Source organism: Vidua macroura, chromosome 11, assembly GCF_024509145.1.
Source record: "Vidua macroura isolate BioBank_ID:100142 chromosome 11, ASM2450914v1, whole genome shotgun sequence".
NCBI classification, from domain to species: domain Eukaryota; kingdom Metazoa; phylum Chordata; class Aves; order Passeriformes; family Viduidae; genus Vidua; species Vidua macroura.
The window spans coordinates 21,120,013-21,137,934 of NC_071581.1; the positions used below are offsets into that span (position 1 = coordinate 21,120,013).

General features: G+C 53.5%; 1 protein-coding gene across 2 annotated transcripts in view; it reads right to left on the reverse strand.

Moving 5' to 3' along the window:
- Window positions 1-1,667: 1,667 nt before the first annotated feature.
- The window catches only part of SLC7A5 (solute carrier family 7 member 5), a 32,376-nt gene continuing 16,121 nt past the window's right edge, over window positions 1,668-17,922 (reverse strand). Inside the window, exons 3-11 of one of the 2 annotated variants that reach the window (XR_008438779.1) lie at window positions 14,836-14,941; window positions 14,415-14,459; window positions 12,858-12,981; window positions 11,655-11,758; window positions 10,958-11,054; window positions 10,372-10,521; window positions 9,382-9,559; window positions 5,694-7,687; window positions 1,668-5,661 (exon numbers count right to left, since the gene is read on the reverse strand). Coding sequence is in view for 1 of the 2 variants with exons in the window: in XM_053987148.1 (XP_053843123.1) it covers window positions 7,632-7,687; window positions 9,382-9,559; window positions 10,372-10,521; window positions 10,958-11,054; window positions 11,655-11,758; window positions 12,858-12,981; window positions 14,415-14,459; window positions 14,836-14,941 (860 nt within the window). In the remaining variant the exon portion in view is untranslated. Of the gene's footprint in view, window positions 7,688-9,381; window positions 9,560-10,371; window positions 10,522-10,957; window positions 11,055-11,654; window positions 11,759-12,857; window positions 12,982-14,414; window positions 14,460-14,835; window positions 14,942-17,922 lie in introns of both variants that reach the window. The other variant, XM_053987148.1, reaches the window with a different exon arrangement.

Consider the following 17,922-nt stretch of genomic DNA (forward strand, 5'->3'; position numbering starts at 1 on the left):
TGGCATTCCCTGTGTTCTCCACGGCCCTCCCACACAGGAGCTCCTGGGTTTGGGGAGAAAAATATCCTGGGTTTGGTCTGAGGCTGGGAAAATGTCAGCCTTGCTCCCTGTGTGTTTTCCAGAGGGATGTGTTCCCACGCCTGCCCTCTCCCATCACCTCCAGCCCCCGGGACAAAGCCCAGCAGCCACAAGAGCAGAGCTGGGACGTGACTGGACAGAGCTGGGACCACATGTGGCTCCCATTCCAGGAGTCCTTCCCAGGAAAAGCCCTCCAGGAGCCTTCCTCTGCCACGGTGGTACCACTGATGAATCCACGTCCAGGAGTTTCCAGCTGTGGCTGCTCCATCCCTGGGAGTGCTCAAGGGGCTTGGAGCAACCTGGGATAGTGGGAACAAGAGGAGCTTTAAGGTCATTTCCTTCCCAAAGCATTCCATGGTTCTGTGAGGGCACAGTGGCGCCAGGGAAAGGTCAGCAGGGAGGAGCCAAGAGCCAAAGGGCCCAGTCTGGTGACCAGCAATGGTGACCTGTAGGGAATGCGTGGAGCAGGAGCTGTGATCCCACCCCAGGTTTGCCCTGGACTCACAGAGTGCCCCCCAGGTAAAAAACCCTTTTATCTGTGCTGTGGGAACTTGGGTGCACAAAGCAAAGTGCTCTGAGCACATCCCAGCCCCAGGGTGTGCAGACACTTCCTGCCTTTGTTGGGTGTCCAGGTCCTGTCCTGCTCCCACCCTGAGCCCAGCCCTGGAGGGGTCACTGGTGGGGCTGGAGCAGCATCCCACAGATCCATGGGGATTGCCCAGATCCAGTGGGATTTCACTCCCTGGCTTTGTATTCCCTTGTTCTGCAGGCTTTGCCAGCCTGTCCATGTCCTTTTGCAGGCCCTGTGTGCTCCAGTGGCCTGAAGCAGGAGATGATCCCTGGGCGAGCTCTGCAGACCTCCCTCTGTTAGCAACTACTTCTATCAGTGCTCCCTTTCTCCCAAACCATAATTCCCTTTTCCAAACCCCATGGGAAGCTCAGTGAGTCCCTCCTTGTCACACCTGAACTGGCTGTGGGATCTGTGTGACATTTGCTCAGCCCATGTGGCACCACTCAAGTCTCACTTTACTGGGATTTCTCCACAGCTTTTCCTGCCCGTTTCTTCCTCTGGGATGTGTTTGTGTCCCAAGGGAACAGCCCCAGCTCCACCCTCTCCTTTAGGAAGGAAAACCTTGGAGTTGTGTCCTCTGCAACCCAAAATCAAATCCTCCACAAGCCCTGGGAGCCTGAGCATCCCTGCCCTGCTCCTTTCCCACTGAAACTCCTTTTCTCCAGGCTGGAATGGACAGGGAAGAGGAAGTGCAGCACTTCTCCCATAAAAACTTGGTCCCTTCCTACTGCTGGACATTCCTTTTGCTGCACAGAACTATGGACACACCCTGGGAATTGGGATATTCCTCCTGTGCTCCCTCCTCGTGCCCAAAGCTCTCCCACCTCCCCATTCCCCTAGTTTTAACCTCAGGAAAATGAACTAGAATTTTAAAAAGGAGGATGGAGATGGAGGCATGGATGCTCTCATTGCTCCTAAATCCAGCTGCAAGAGGAATATTTGGAAACCCAGGTGCTGATGGTGTGGGATAATCATGGAAAAAGAAAACTTTTCGAGGCAAAGACCAGCAACCAGAGTGTTGTAATTCAGCTTTCTTTGTTAAAAAAACAAAACAAAACAACCCAAAACATAGAACAACCCAAACATTGAACAGATTTGTTAAACCACAGACATAAAAGAATCAAGAAATACTACCAAAAAAAAAAAAAAATTACATTGCAAGAGACATCTTGTTGTCCAAGGCCATTGGATTCAGGAGCTGCTGGCTGCCCAGCCCTCAGTCAGGGGATTGCTGTGCTGCCAGGAACACAAACATTGGGAATACACAGCGCTTATTGGAGAAGAATTAAGACTAAAAGATATTTACCCCTTTCAAATAAATATAGTGTCATCTACAGCAATATTTAAATTAGTAAAACAGGTTTTTTTAAAGCAACCAAATATAACAAAATCGTAAATCAGGTTCAGGTTTCCTTGTGTGTGTTAAGAGCCTTATTTTTTCTGTGTTTAAAAAAAAAAAAAACCAACAAAAATACAAAACAAAGTGTCTCTGACAAGTGAGATTCTCCACCAGGAGTGAAGGTCACCCTCACTTTGTTCTGAGGGTGGGAGCGAGGTCTGGGAACCACTCAAGATCCTCCCTCTCCAAGGATTTTGGTGGGACACAGACCTCCCCTGTCCTCTGAACAAATCAGGAGTTTTCCCTGTGCCTGCCGTGGATCCCAGCACAGCCTCACCTGGGATGAGGGAGAGCTCCTGTGCTGGGCTGAACGTCAGCCCTGGGGAAGAACTCAGGTGTAGCTATAAAGTCTCTTTTAGGCAGTTTAGAAATTAATTCAGTGTTTAAAAAAATACTTTTTATTTTTACTCATTAACACTTCTACAGCTGGAGGAAGCAACGCCCCTTCTCAGGCAAGGAATAATTCTCTGGATTTGGGATCCTTGGGATCACCGACCCCAAGCCACGTTTCCTACCACTGCATCACCAAACTGGGAGCTCTTGGTTGCACCAGCAGCATCCCCCACACATTCCCAACCCAATTCCAGTTCCAACTGGGAAGAACTTGAGCCCAGGCAAAGCCAGCACAACCATGGGTGTAACTCCTCAAGGAGTCACCTGGGATGAGGAGCCCCTGGAGATTCCCTCAGCACTGAGGTCTCCAAGATGTCCTGGCAGGGATGAGGGAGCAGATTCCCATCCTTGCAGAGATAAAGGAGCAGATTCCCATCCCTGCAGAGATAAAAGAGCAGATTCCCACTCCTGCAGGGATGAAGGAGCAGATTTCCACCCCTGCAGGGATGAAGGAGCAGATTTCCACCCCTGCAGGAATGGATGAAATAGGAGATTCCCATCCCTGCAGTGATGGAAGAGCAGATTCCCAGATTCCCATCCCTGCAGAGATAAAGGAGTAGATTCCCACCCCAGCAGGGATGGATGGAGGAGCAGATTCCCACCCCTGCAGGATCTCCCTGCTTGGCAGCCAGGCGTGGCTGGCTCTGGCTCATGCCAGAGCTGGGGATGCTCCCAGGGCTGGTACAAGGCTGGGATTCAATCACAGCCAGAGCTCGGCACCAGCCCGGAGCCACCCTGCCCTGGGGCTGCCCTTTGCCAAGCTCCAGGAGCTGCTTTGTTCCAGCCCTTTCCCAATTTCTTGTCATGAGGTTGCAGAGTGGATGGAGGAAGAGCTGGCATCCCAAGGGAACAGCCCCAGGCAGCGGGGGCGTTGTGTAAGGACAACGTTTGGCAGTTTCTTGATGGATTTGTTTTGTAATCTGATTTTCTAGTAAAGCCCGAGAGCGCCGTGGCCTCGGCTGAAGGCACAGGTACCTTCCCAGAGTGAAACATTCCCTGGGATTCCCTGCAGCCAGACCAGGACTCTGCCACTGGGAGTATCTCTGCAGGGTTGGGAATCACAGCTCCAGGGAACAGCCCCACTGCCCCTCCCCAGACCCACCACGGAGCAGCCCCTGGAGGAGCCCAATTTATTCCCTTGCCTGAGCCACCCACTGGGAGAGGACTTGGACAAGAACAAAGCCACTTCCCAGGAGTTTCAATCCAGCTGAAGGGCCTTTAAAGTTTGTTCAACTGTGCCAGAGTCCCTTTGAACTCTGTGGCCACCAAGGGGGCCGTTCCAAACAAAAGCCTGTTTACCAGAACATGGAATCTGAGATGGAAAACACTGCAAATTCTGCAGGAAGTTTAAAAAAAATCATTAAAAATCCACCAGGATGACATAAATTACCCCTGGTTTTTGCAGGGCTGAGCAGGGCTGGTTCCCCTCCCAGCTGGAGGAAGGGTTCATTTAGAAAAGAGGAACCCAACGGGTAGGGAAGTGCCTGGCCAGCAGCTCCTGCTGTTTAGCAATCCCTGCAGGATGCAATTCTGTGAACACCCCAAACAACTGCCAGCCTGGGAGCCTGAACTCAAAAACAGCCAGAGAGGAGCAAGAATTGGAAGCTGGGGTCAGTTCAAGGAGCACGGGATCACGGCACAGCCACGGCGCCGCTGTTGGGCTCTGTCACCTTCAAGGTCTTTCCCAACCTGAATTCCATGGACAGAACAGCTCCAGCTGGACTTGCAGGGAGCTGTCAATGGAACCTCCTGAGGTCACTGTGGTTGCAGGGTCCTTGTGGGGAGGGTCCATCTCCCTCCCTGCCTGACCACAGGCTCCGAAGAGCACGACAGAAAAACAACAGGAAAAAATCCCATCTCCAGTGCTGGGAAGGATGGGAAACTCTGGGAACTCTCTGTCGCTCCCCCTGCCCTCCCTGACACATCTCACTCCATGTTTGAGGAAAACAAGCAGCAAGGCCTTTCCCAGGGGTGAATTCTCCCTTTTCCATACCCAAACCCATCAGAACAGCACAAGCTGGGGGCAGATGTTGCTGATCCAAGGGAAAAGCTGCCACGCTGGACAGCAGAAGCTGTGGCAGCCATTTCCATGATTGCAGAAACTACTTTTTGTCTTTTCTGTCTAAAATGAAATTCGGTTTTACCCCTTCCCTCATTATCTCCCAAACCTCCAGGCAAAACCAACCCAAGCTCTTCCAGCTGCATCACCACGTTCTGGTGGAGGGCAGCTATGGGGGATCAATGACTCCAGGGTTAAAAAAATCAGCTTTTTGCAGATCAGCTTTGAGATGTGAGCTGTGGCTGACCAAATTCAGCCTTTTTGTGGCTCTGTGCTGGTACCTGGTTCAGTTTCTTCCTAAACCTCTATTGCCAAGGAGATGCTGATGAGATGCCCACGAAGGTGGGATCAGTGCCAGAGCCTCAGGTTAGTACAAGAAAAAATCTTCAGCAGCAAGTGAGAAATCATGGAAATACACAAAAAGCAAAGCAAGCCAGTTAAGGATTTAATTAAAATCAATTGATTGCTTAAAAAATATTTTTTAGTGTGACAGCTTCTCTTTAAACAGTGTGAAAGGGTCACCAGGAGCACACTGTGATGGACAATGTGTCCAAGCCAACCTTTGGGAGGTCTGGCCCCACTCCTGAGCTCTCTGTGGAGGGCCCTTGGTGCCAACTGACTTTGGGTTGAGGTGGCTGAGATTCCAATGCCTTTGCTTTGCATCCCAAGGAATTCTGCTGGTGGCTTTTGGCACTGAGAGCCCCCACGTTGAACCCAGACCCTGCAGGAGCTGCCCTGAGACCTCACAGCCAAAAAAACCTGCAGCTTGAGTGGCAGGTGACAGACTGAGGTCCCCTCTCCATGGAGCAGGTCTAGCAGGAGCTCTGACTTCCCATCACTGCTCAAAACCATCTCAGCCTTCAGCTGGAAGAAGCCAAAACTCAAATTCAGGTTTTGTGACTCATGACCTTATTTATGCCAAAGCCTCTCCATGGGCATTGGATCCGAGATGCTCCAACTCATTGCACTGGCCAAAAACCTTGGGGTCTGCCCTCTGGATATTCCCAAAGCAGGTGCAAATCCTCCTGGATTAACTCAGCTCCCAGAGAGCTGGATTGGGAATCTCCACACTGTCACCTGAGCTGGATTGGGAATGTCCACACTGTCACTGAGCTGATTTGGGAATCTCCACACTGTCACTGGGAATCTCCACACTGTCACCTGAGCTGGATTGGGAATCTCCACACTGTCACTGAGCTGATTTGGGAATCTCCACCCCAGCTGCCATGGAATAAAGAGCTGATTGTCTCCCCTGCTCCTGCCTCGGAGCAGGACATGGGGCTGGCAAAGTGGGAGTGTGGAGCTGCACCTGGACACGGCCACACAGCTGGGCAGGAGCTGCCCCTGCCCCAGCACAAGCTGCAGAACTTCCCAGGACAAAGCCTGAGTGAGAACCACGGTGTCCCTCACGCCCCTTCACCCCAAAGAACTCTGCTACATGGAGAATCCAGCGGGAAGCCACAGCTCCTGGAGCAGCCCGGCTTCCCAACGGCCAAGTTTACAAAAAATGGGAAATAGTTCACCAAGCCACCTGCACAAAGCACAAGCACAAAGATCTGCAACAGAGACAGCAAAGCAGCTCCAGTGGGGAAAAGATCAGAATTGCAGGTGATGTCGGAGCACAGAGGCACAATGAGCAAATGGTTCAGGAACTGCAGCTTTCCAAAAGGTGACACTTGGACCAAAGAAAGCAGCGTGTCCCTAAGGGGACAGTGCTGACCTACTTGGGAACTACAGGAATTCTGGGGCTGCTCAGGCATGGGATGGCACCACCCACGACAGCAAACCAGGATTTCACATGCAGATCGTGGATGGTGCTCAGGGATCACTCCTGGAACGGGAGGGTGGTGCTGGGATCTCACCAAGCCAGACCCGATGCATGGAGGAGGATCAGGCCCAGGCTCTGCTCCTTGGAGCAGAACTCACTTTCATTACTCACAGGTGGGGAGGCCCTGGCACAGAGCAGCTGTGGCTGCCCCTGGATCCCTGGCAGTGCCCAGGGCCAGGCTGGACAGGGCTTGGAGCAGCCTGGGATAGTGGAAGGTGTCCCTGCCATGGCAAGGGTGGCACTGGATGGGCTGTAAGGTCCCTTCCCACCCAAACCATTCCATGATCTCCAGCAGCCCGAGGTGGCTCCAGCCAGCCAGGACATCTGCCCTTCTCCACAGCCCAGAGCCAGTTGGTCCCATCTCCGTGGCACATTCCAGAGGAAACACAGCAGGACAAAGGGAACAGTGCCAGGCAGAGCACGGAGAGACTGCCCAGGGAATGTGCCAGGGCAATCCCCACCCTTTATTTCTCTCAGCACGTGCTTTAGGGGTAAACATGGCTCCCTGAGCAGGGCCATGAGGAGAGAGAGCACAGAGCTGCTCATCCCATGCTGGATGAAAGCCTGGCACAGAAAAGCATGGAATGAGCAAGCCAAGGACTTGGCCTTCTGCTGACTGCAGCTCCTGGGTTTCTCAGCAGGACCTCCCCCCCTCAGTGCTCATTCCCAGGGATGGGCACTGTGGGGAAGAGCATCCTGGAGGACTGGCTCAGCAGCAGGGCGCTGGCTTGGATCTGAGAGTGGAGATCCAAATCCAAAGGGTGGCAGGGCCCCAAGTGAGGGGCACAGCGACACTCAGATGAGGCCCCCCCACGTCCAGTGTCCAGCAGCACATGGGGGTGTGAGTTTGGGGGAGTGAGACAACATCAACCATCCCCTGCTTCCCACCCCCCACCTGGGCCAGGTAAGGCAGCTCAGGACCCCCCCAGGGCTCTGTGGCAGCCCCAGCCCCCACCAGGCACTCTGAACACTCAAACAGGCTCCAGCAGATCCCAGAGCCAAAGCAAAGGAGCCCCCAGAACCAAGCACAGCCCTCACACACACACAGGGAGCACAGGCAGCACCCCTCTGGAACTGCCCTTTGGAATTCCTCCTCCTGGCTCGTACCAAGGACTTCTTCTGGCTGCTCTGCAGGGCTGGGAGGGGCTGGAGGGGCTGCAGGAGGTGAGCAGAGCCTTGGGGCAGTGGTGGCAGCAGGAGGCAGCTCCAGTGCCTGGGACTGGGGAGTGAGGGGTCGGATCCTTGTGTCATCTCAGAATAACGTTGTGCGTTTCCTCGAGCTCAGAGTCCCTGCTTTTCCTGCCTAGGATTCCTGAGGAACCACTTCCATCAGCTTCTGGCACAGCACGGTGGTGGAGACTGCAGAGAAAGCAAAGGAAAGGTCAGGGATCACCCCCAGCAGAAACCTGGGTCCATGAGGGAAGGGCTGAGCCCTCTGCCTCCCCACCCTGAGTCCGAGTACAAGTGGAGGCTTGAAATATTCCACAGATGCTCCCTGCTCCATCCCATGGATGCTCCCTGCTCCATCCCAGAATTCAAACCTCACACCAGGAGCTCTGCTCCTGCAGCAAGGACCCTGCACTGCTCCAGGCCTCCTGGCCACAGCTTCTCCTTGCCTGCTCATACTAATTGTGGATGCTCTGAATGTGAGCAGCCAAAACTGAGTCAGGAATCAGCATGGAAAATCCAAGGTGAAGCTTTTACTTCCAATTCTGAAAGCCCTGTGAGCCCCCAGCCTCTTCTGAAGGACAAACCCACCCAAAGCCCCCTGTCCTGCACACAGGGCAGAGGCCACTGCCTGGCCCAGGGCAGGTGGGACCAAAAGGACCATTCCAGGTGTAGATTTCCCAGGAAAAGGTGCTAAACTGGAGTAATTTTATTATCCCACCCATCCAAATGCTCCTCTGCTCCCTGCTGCTCTGCTGTGGTTGGAGATCACAAACTATTCCTGCATGGCAAAACTAATCTAAGCACAACCAAGTGAGACTCAGACCAGTTGGAGGTGATCCAATTACCTGCAATATATCAATAAATCACATTTAAAGTTCCTGTGTTTCTCACTGGACATTTGCAGAACTATCACTGTCTGTTCCCAGAATATTTTCAATATTCTCCTCTCAATCCTTTGGTGGAGGAAAACGATGAATATGGTAATTTACCACCCAAGCACTGCAAAAATGGCTTTTCCAGGAACTGAGCCTAATATCCAGGGTAAAAAAGTGAGTGTGGGACAGAGGGACAGAGAGAGAGATGGGGGGAAAAGAAGAAGAACAAGTGCTGAGTGCTGCTGAAAGCTTTTTTCTTCCTCATGAAACATGCAGCTAAGGCTGGGCACTTCTCCTTGCCTGCTTTTCTAGGTCAGCCCCTTGCAGGAGAGCGGGGAGGCAGCTGCTGAGCTCAGTTACTCGGGCAGCAGCAGGGATTGACTTTCTGGGCTCAGTTGTTGAGGCTCCATGTGCCAAGCACAGCCTCTCCATCCCTCCAAACACACCCTGGCCTTGTGGCAGCTGGTGGAAAACCTTGGAGCAGATACCTTAAAAATAAACCTGAGAAAAAACATCCAGGAGAGCTTCCCTTCCCTCTGCTCCGCTGCACAGAGGGGATGCCAAGGAAAGCTTTGCCTGGATCCCAAATGCCAGCACTGCCCAAGCCATGGGCTGGGACTAATTGTGGATTTTCAGCTGTCAAACTGAGGCCAGCTGTGCTCAATCCTTCCTACACCACTGGGAAGGGTTTCTTTGCTGAGCAAAGGCTTGGCCCTGGGCTTTACCAGGAGCAGAGAATTCTGCTCTGCTGCTAACAACCTCTTTGCCAGGATTAAAACCCCCCAAAACCATGGTATTGGTCACAGACTTTGCCATTATTGCACATCAGGATGCATTTTGGATGCCTGGCACACATGGCAATCATCAGGATAAACTTGTTCCCATGAAAGAAGAATGGAGCAGAGCCAGGATTCTGGAAGCTCCTCCAGAGGGAGGAGAGCCAGCCCTGCAGCACAGCACTGGGAAACTTTTTGGGAGCCAAAGCTGCTCCTCCCTGGAGATACTCACAGATGCCTTGGAGAACCCACTTGGGCTTGTTTTGCCACCAGACCCCGAAGAAGTAAATGGGGATCCCACTGAGGATGATGGCAAAGCCGATCCCGCACTCCTTGGGCGTCATCCAGAAGGAAACGGCGATGAGGAACAGGCAGGCCAGGATGAAGAAGATGGGCAGGCAGATGTTCACCTGAGCAGGGAGCAAGGGACAGCTTAGGAGATGTGCCAGGAGAGGCTTTCCAGGAGTTCATCCAGCCTGGGAGGGACAGAACTATTGTTCCCCCATGGCCAAGAGCCTTTCTCAGCACCTTTTTGGACCTCAGTTCCATAATTCCAAATCCAAATCATCAGCACCAAACATCACAGCCAGCAGAGGCACAAGCTGGGGCTGTTTTCCAGGGGACTCCAGGCAGGGCACCCACCAGAGCAGCCCAGCTTTGAGAAGAAAACCCCAAAACCTAAGGGAAGAGCCAGCAAAGATTCCCTTTGGGAAGTCACCAGTCCAGGCCCGTGGGTTTGTTTCCCTGTGGGTGCTGCTGCCTGGCACAGACCCGAGTGTGCCATGGCATGAGGGAAAAACAGCTTTTGGGGGAGAGGCACCGGGGGCTGACAAGATCTTGGCCTCCCCCCAGACGGGACACGGGGCTGCCAAGCTGGCCAAGGACACCGGGGACAGAGCTTGGCACAGGCTGGCTGCTTTAGCAGAAAACTATTTTAGGGGAATTCCACAGGGGTACAGAGTGTTACACTGAGAGCCACAGCCTGGGACTCATGGAGAGTAATCCCACCACAAGCCCTGTCCCTGTCACCCAGAGCTCCCTCACTGTGCTGTCCCCAAGGCAGCTCTTTGTGCTCCTGCATGGATTCAGCAGCAGGGACACCTCCTTTGGCTACAACACAACATTGCCCTGCAGTCCCAGCCCCTTCTCCTTGCAGGACCAGCAGCTGAGCCTCCCCTGGTGCTGGGGAGGGGTCCCCTGGCAGTGCCCACCCAGCTCTCACCTTGATGGGCCTCTCCAGCTCTGGCTTCTTGTAGCGCAGCCACATCATCCCGATGATGGCCAGGGCCACACACAGCCAGTTGAAGAAGCTGAAGAAGTTGATGACTGAGAAGATGTTGTTGGAGAAGGCATAGAGCAGGGTCATGACACACTGAATTCAGAGAAAAGGCCATTAGGAAAGGGAGCAGGCAAAACCACCTATGTTACAACACTAAACGGGGTATTCAGGGGAAATACCTGCCAGGGAAGGGATCACACTGACTATTTTTTACTTATTTAAGTTATTTTCAGTTGGTGACTGGAACCATTTCATAGGATCATGGAATGGTTTGGGTTGGAAGGACCTCAAAGCTTAAAGGACCTCTAGTCCATGGGTAGGGACACCTTCCCCTATCCCAGCTTCCTCCAGGCCTTGTCCAGCCTGGCTTTGGACACTTCCAGAGATGGGAAGAATTCAAGACAGAAGTGGACAATGAGGACATGATGGGAAGGGTCCATGTCCTGTGGGGACATGCAGGAATGGCTGTGGCTCCATTCCAGTGGGATCCCAGCCCTGATCCATCCCCCAGCCCGGCCCCAGGGCTCACCGTGAACACGAGGGACGGGACGGGGGTGAGCAGCCGGGGGTGGATCATGGACAGGATGGAAGGCAGGTGCCCCTCTCGGGATCCCACGAAGAACAGCCTGGGAGGGGACACAGAGAGGGGACACAGTCCAGTCACAGCCCTGCAGGGCTCTGTGTTCAGCACAGAACAAGTGGGGCCAGCCTGGCCCCGAGGCAGATCTGCAACACCAGTCCCTGCTCACCAGGGAGGCTGGACATGGCCGAGGAATGCAGGAAGGATGGATTTCTATCCTGCTCTCCAGGGACAGCAATTAAGTGACTCCTCAGGCAACCCAGGGATGTGTCAGAGCCGGAACCATGTCAGTCCTGCCTCTGCCCAGCGTTTCACCCCTTCCCAAGGGATTCTCATCCCTGCAGTTTCTCAACTTTCTGCTTCTCATGAAAGCCACTTTCTCAGCAGCCTCGAGCCCTGAGCCTGGGTCTGGTTCCGTTTATTGACCTCACCAGGACTTTGCCTGAGGAACAGAAGATTGACACCATGAAAGGTTGCCTTTAATCTGGTTTAAAGTCTGACTTTGTCTTCCTGCATTCCCCACTTGGCCTCCAGGCCCTCCAGACTTTGTGTCTGCCCACAGCCACTCTCTGGAGGAGAACTCCAAAGGGTGAGGAACTGAGCACAGCCTGTAAACAAAACCCACAGGATTGAGCAAGGAACCTACCGGGAAGAAGTGAAAAGAGATCCATTGACAGACCCAAAGCACGAGAGCCCAACAAAGACAGGGATGATCCAGGACATGACACCGAGGTGGTAGTTCCCAAAATCCTAAATGGGGGACAACAAGAGACATTTCACACTCACAGTGTCCCAAAAAACTCAGAGCTGCCTACAAAGAGTATTTGGAGAAATCTCAACAAATGCCACAGCTCAGTGCTGAAGCTGTGATGGAGTTTCCCATATTCCCATGTGCTGCTCCCCTTTCCTGAAAAAGCAGATTGTGGAATTGCTAAAATACATCAGCAGCCAGCCCTTCCCTCGGGGCCAGGACACGACATTTATCCGCCAGCTATCGGAAAGTTCAAGACCAAACGGAAACTGTGAGGAAACTCAGACAGCAGCTCCTGCCAAGTGCTGAGTCAGGAGCTGGGACCCAGCCCTGGGGACACGCAGGGACCTGGCCCTGCAGCTTTTTGTCGCAGGCTGAGCCTGTGCTGCTCCACTGCGGGTTTGCACCAGCAATACAGGATCCATTTCCAGCCTCTGCTGTTCCAGGCCAGGCTGCACAGGGCTTGGAGAACCTGGGACAGTGGAAGGTGTCCCTGCCTATGGCAGGGGGTGGGATGGGATGAGCTTTCAGTCCCTTCCCACCCAAACCACTCCAGGATTCCCTGCAGCACAGGCTGTGGCTGGAGCAGGGCCTCGGTCCCAAGCCAAAGGATGGAGCGGTGTCACCTGAGGGGCTCAGCTCATCCTGGGCTGGGAGATTCCCCCTGAAGCCCTGAACAATCCTGGTCAGGCTCAGTCTGCAAGGTCTGCTCCTTTCTGAAGCCATCAGGGTTCCTGACCACACTGGCATTTTAACTAATAGAAGTATTATTTTTCTCTCTTAATTAAAACAAGGAAGACAACTGAGAGAGAACAATCCAGTTCAGTGTTGGTTGAGTGACCTTTCCCAATAAATATCAAGCTCTGGTAACTGATGGGCAGTCACAAGGCCAGCATGAATGAAGCTGCAGCACTGAGTGCCACCCTCACTGCTGCCCAGGATAATCCCCTCGGGATCACGCTGTTCTTCCCTGCTCAACATCAGGGTTTCTGCAAGCAGCCCTGACCAGCCTGGAACAAAGCAGGAGATGTCAGCAGTGATTCCAAGGCTGATTTCACCTGCCCTGGGATGAGTCAGGCTGGAGCAGTGGGATCTTACCACGGCCACAGCCTCGGACGTCAGCATCTGCTCGGTGCTCAGCGTGGTGAAGTAAGCCAAGTTGGTCAGCACATACACCAGCGTGACAACAGGCAGGGAGATGATGATAGCCAGGGGTAGGTTTCTAGGAAAAAAACATCCATTGTCCTGGAGCAGCTCGCAGGAGGGAGCTGCTGATCCCAGGAATCGCCACCCTCCCGTGCTCGCTGGCTTTGAGCCACGCTGTTCTCTGGCTTTCCTGGTGTGCAGTGTCCCAGGCACACACTGCTCCCATGGGACAGAGGATATCCACAAGGGAACAGGCTGCCCAAGGAATAGGGGACTCCCCATCCCTCAAAAAACACGTGGATGTGGCACTTGAGGCCATGGTTAAGTGGTGAACATGGTGCTGGTTCACAGCCTTAAAGGTCTTTCTTTTCCAGCCTCAAGGACTGAGTGGGCCCTGAACAGCCTGGAGGCTGCAGATGGAGAGGGAAGGATGATGGCAGAAAGGATTTTTTGCATGGAGAGGCCCTGGCTGCCTGGCAAGCAGGAATCCAAGATCTTTAATTAAAAATACCCAGTGGCACCAGCACAAGGATTCTCTCTGGGCAAAGGAGCTCCCTTGTGCTGGGGGGATTCCTGGGGGAGATGGAATATCAGGGATGCACGGGGCAGTTTTAGGCTCTACCTAAACTCAGCTGTGTGGACTGAGGGAACTCAAAGAAAAGAGTTCAGGCACAGCATAAGTGGGTCTGTGAACAGCCTGTGTTGGTCCAAATTTGCCTTTCCCAACAGTTTAATTTCATTTGTGAAGGGAAAGTGCAAAAGGAAACCCTGCTTGGTGCCACTCTAATTGCTCCAGCAGAGCTCCAAGCTGCAGGAGCAGAGTCAAATACCACAACTGCATCCAGCAGACATGAAAATAATTGCAAAATGCAGCCCCCCTTTTGCTGTTTCTCTGGGAAGGGGCGGATCCAGCCCTCTGCTTCCCAGCAGGACCAAAGCACCCCCAGGGTCAGCCAGGATGGGCTCTTGCACAAGTGCCCCCGAGCCTCAGCTCCCAGCAGCTCCCAGGCACCTTCCCAGGAGCAGAAGGGATTTCTCAGCACTGTCCTGCTCTGCTGAGGGCCCCAGATAACCCCGAGAGGCACGGGCAGAGCAGGAAGCAGCTCTTGCTCAACAGGATGGGAAGAGCACGGGACAAACACATGGAGAGCAGCACAAACACATGGACAGCAGCACAAATGCTCAGTGGGAGTTGAACCAAGGCAGCAATAAAGCCCTGAGTGCTCTTTCCTGGCCCATAACTCACAGAGGTGTCAGGCCAAGGAAGCAGAGATTTCTCCCAGCGCTGATAACACGGCACGGGAGAGCAGGGAAAACAACAGCCCTGCTCCTGCAGGGATTATTGCTCCCTTTCCCTGATTCCAGGAGGTAGAAGGTCATTAATTCATCTTGTTTTCTCTTTTTCCAGATGAAGACCTTGGCTTCCTCCTCTGTTAAACACATGAGGAAGAGGCTTCCCCAAAACAGCTGCTTTTCCCCCAGGGAAGTCATGCCAGGACTCACACCTACCTGTAGGGATTTATCATCTCTTCTGTCACAAAATTCAAGTAATTCCTGTAATTTCAAAAGGACAGGGGTTAATTCTGGTTAAATAAACCCCTCCAGTTTAACTCATCTGCACAGGGATTCCAGGAGGGGCACAGGCACTGATCCTGTGGGAGAACTTAGGATGGTTGATATCCAAGGCCATGCTGGACAGGGCTTGGAGCAGCCTGGCGTGGTGGGAGGTGTCCCTGCCCATTGGATGATCTTGAAGATCCCTCCCAGCCCAAATCATTCCATGATGAGGATGGCTACAAGTGGCCTCTTTTCACAGCAAATGCAGCAGCAGGTGCTCAGAGGACTGACAAAGGAGCCCTGCAGGAGCTTCAGTTTGGAATTGGAGCTGGAATTGAGCTCAGTGTGGAAGGGAGACAGGGCTGTGCCTTACCATCCTCCATAGGCAAAGAGGCCGCTGTACAGAGCCAGCACGATGTTCCCAACGCCCACCTTGGTGCCCTCGAAGGATTTCTCAGGGGTCAGGTTTTCCACATCACCTGCAGGACACAAACCCCGCTCAGTGCCACGGGCTCTGAACCCCAAAGGCCTCCAGAGAAACCTGGAGGCAAGAGCTGCTCTTAGGATGAAATTATTGTAATTATCACCCTGCTGCTTTTTGGGTTATGCTGAGCACGGGCACCTTTTCCCTCCAGTTTTCTAAGGATCAATCCAGCTGGGTTCAGCCCCAAATGATGACCCCAAAAACTCATCTCAAGCAAGGACTGACTCCTCCAAACTTTCTCACGCTGCGACGTGCTGTCGCCAAGGTGATGTCCCAGAGACATCCTGGGGACCTTCCTGCTGGAAGATGCTTTGCAAACAGAGATTGTCACATTGTCCTCTCAACTCCAGGCTGCTGGCCTTCGATAAAGCCCCAGGATTTCCTGCACTTCCACCAGCCACCCAAACTCCCAGAAACCTAGGATTTCCTCCAGTCCCACCAGCCACCTGATAAAGCAGAGGCCTGTGGCAATCCCTTTGATTGAGGGAAGTCAGGTTCTGGGGGTTTGGATATCAGAAGTCACCTTCTTTAGGGCCTGATGATCAAAAGTTCCTGTTGTGGATCAGCTTTTGAAAGAAAACGCCAGAAATAGAAGATTTGATTGTGCCTCTGGTCCCAGCTCTCCCCGAGCAGCCCCAGGTTTATTTATTTTGCTTTCAAATGCTCTGCAGTTGTTTTGTTCCCTGTCTTTGATGGAGGGGCTGGCTGTGGGACAGGGATGGCAGAGCCACGCTCCCAGACGGAGTGCAGGGAACGTGGTGGGATCCAGAGGGGCACCTCTGCACCCTGGGGGAGCCCATGTGATTGCTCTTAGGGCACAGAGCTCTCCTGATCCCCCAGCAACTGCATCACAAGGCAGTCAGCAGGGCCTGCAGCTTAACCCTTCATCCCTCGGCACTGGGCACCCAGGAGGTGCTGCTGGAAAAGCTCAGGGATGCTCCAACACCAGGAATTTTCCCTCTGGGTGGCCTCTCTTCCTGCCTCACTGGAAATTCTCCCTCCCCAGTGCCACTGCTGCAGAGGCTGGGTGACAAACGTGGCCCTGGAACAGCTCCCACTCATCTTCCCAGTGCTGGGGAAGAAGGATTCTTTCCTGCAGCACCATCCTGGAGCATCTGTCATTGATTGGGCTGCTCCAAAGCTCTGCCAGTGAGGTGGAGCTGCCCCGTGTGGGGGGAGAGCTCCATCTCCTCTTTCCTCCTCCTTCCCTGACCCTCCAGCTCCATCCTGATCCTTTCCACCCTGGGCATTGCTCCCTTCTCCTTTCTCCCTCCTGCTGAATCCTGGCCAGGGTAGAAAGACATTCCTTGTCACAGCATGGGAAATGCTCTCTGCTCCCCAGAGAAGCAGCATCCCTCTGCCTTTCCCTGGCTGGGAATGTGCAGGGAGATGCTGTGGGTGTGAGCTGCTCATCCACAGCCTGGGAACCCACCCAGAGTGGGAAACCCAAGGTGTGCAAGACTCCTCCTGCCCAGATCCCAATCCCAGCTGTTCTCTGCTGGAGTCACCTCTTTCCCAGCAGCTCCTTGCACCAGAAAGGTCTTCCCTGCATCTCCCTTGGGATGTGCTGGATGTATTTGATCCTCCTCAGCAAAATGCACCAATCCTTTTTTAAAAACAAATATGAGTGCAACAGGAGAGCCAGAAAATGCAGAGACTGATAAAAGGCTGAGTTTAACCTCAATTCCTGCCTTGCAGGTTCTGCACAGAATCCCAATTTCGCCCAGGTGAATCAAAGGGCTGAGCAGGAGGAGTGGAATGTGATCCCCTGCATCCCTCGGGCTCAGCTTTCCCTACCTCATTTTCTGCCCTTCCTGAATAATTACCAGTCTGGTTCTTTCCAGGCCTTTTGTTATGGGAATAAGAGACACATTTTATTCACAGTGCCTGCAATTAGCTACTGCAACAGCACATGGATGGACTGGGAGAGCAGGAGGCTCTCCAGCATTTCAGACACCCCACAGGATATCTCTTCTCCAGGGTTTCAGGCTCTCCATGTTCCCACCTGAGCCATGGACCATCACCTTCACCACCCAGGAGGATGCTCCCATCTGGGAGCAGCACGAGCACCACTCCATTTCTTGTCCACAGCTGGACACCAGCCTTTCCAAAATCCTTGTCTGTCACAGGCAAAACCCCCTCAGGCCAAATGTTCCTTCTCCTGAGGTGGCCAACACCTCACTGCCCTTCCCACCTCACCTTTGGAGAGCTGGAGCTCCCCAAAACCTCTCAGTGAGTTGTTAAATTTCCCATTTCTGTGCCCCAGGGTCAAATGGATTTAGCAACGTGTCAGGACACAATCAAATAACCAGAGGAGTGCCCATATCTCAGCATCCACAGCATAAAAGAATTCTTCCTTGTGTCTAATCTAAACCTGCCAGTTTAAAACCATTTACCCCTCATCCCCTCAACAAGCCCTGCCGAAAAATCCCGAAATTATTTCGGTTTGATCCTAATTTGGCCCTTTGATCCAACCCCACCTAGTCAGGCAGGCCGGGGTGTGCTGGGGGAGCAGGGAGAGCGGCTGTGCTGCACCATCTCCACAAGCTCCCAGGCACTCCATCCTTCAAGCCTCGACAATTCCAGCCCCAGGCTTTTGGATCTGCCTGAAATCAAGGGTTACAAATGTGCAGGTGAGGCTGCCAAGCACGGCCTCGGGGCATCCCCAGCTCATCCCGGGCTCCAGGCACTGCCCTGCTCATGCCCGGCACCCCGGAGAGCCCGAGCCTGGTTTGAACCGGCTGTTCCACCGCACTCTGCTCTACAATTAACCAAATTAAGGTAACGAGCTGTGACACAAAGCCCATTTGCGGCTCCTCCAGCTGCCAAGCCCGCGGTAATTGTGCCGGGTCAGCCGGGGCCCTGCCGCGGGAGGGCTGAGGGAGGGCCCGGCTGAGGCGCTGCGTGCCCGGGCCCTTCCTTCAAAAATGTTCATTTGCTCCCCAGTCATGTCTAGTCTGGTTTTAATAGCACAGC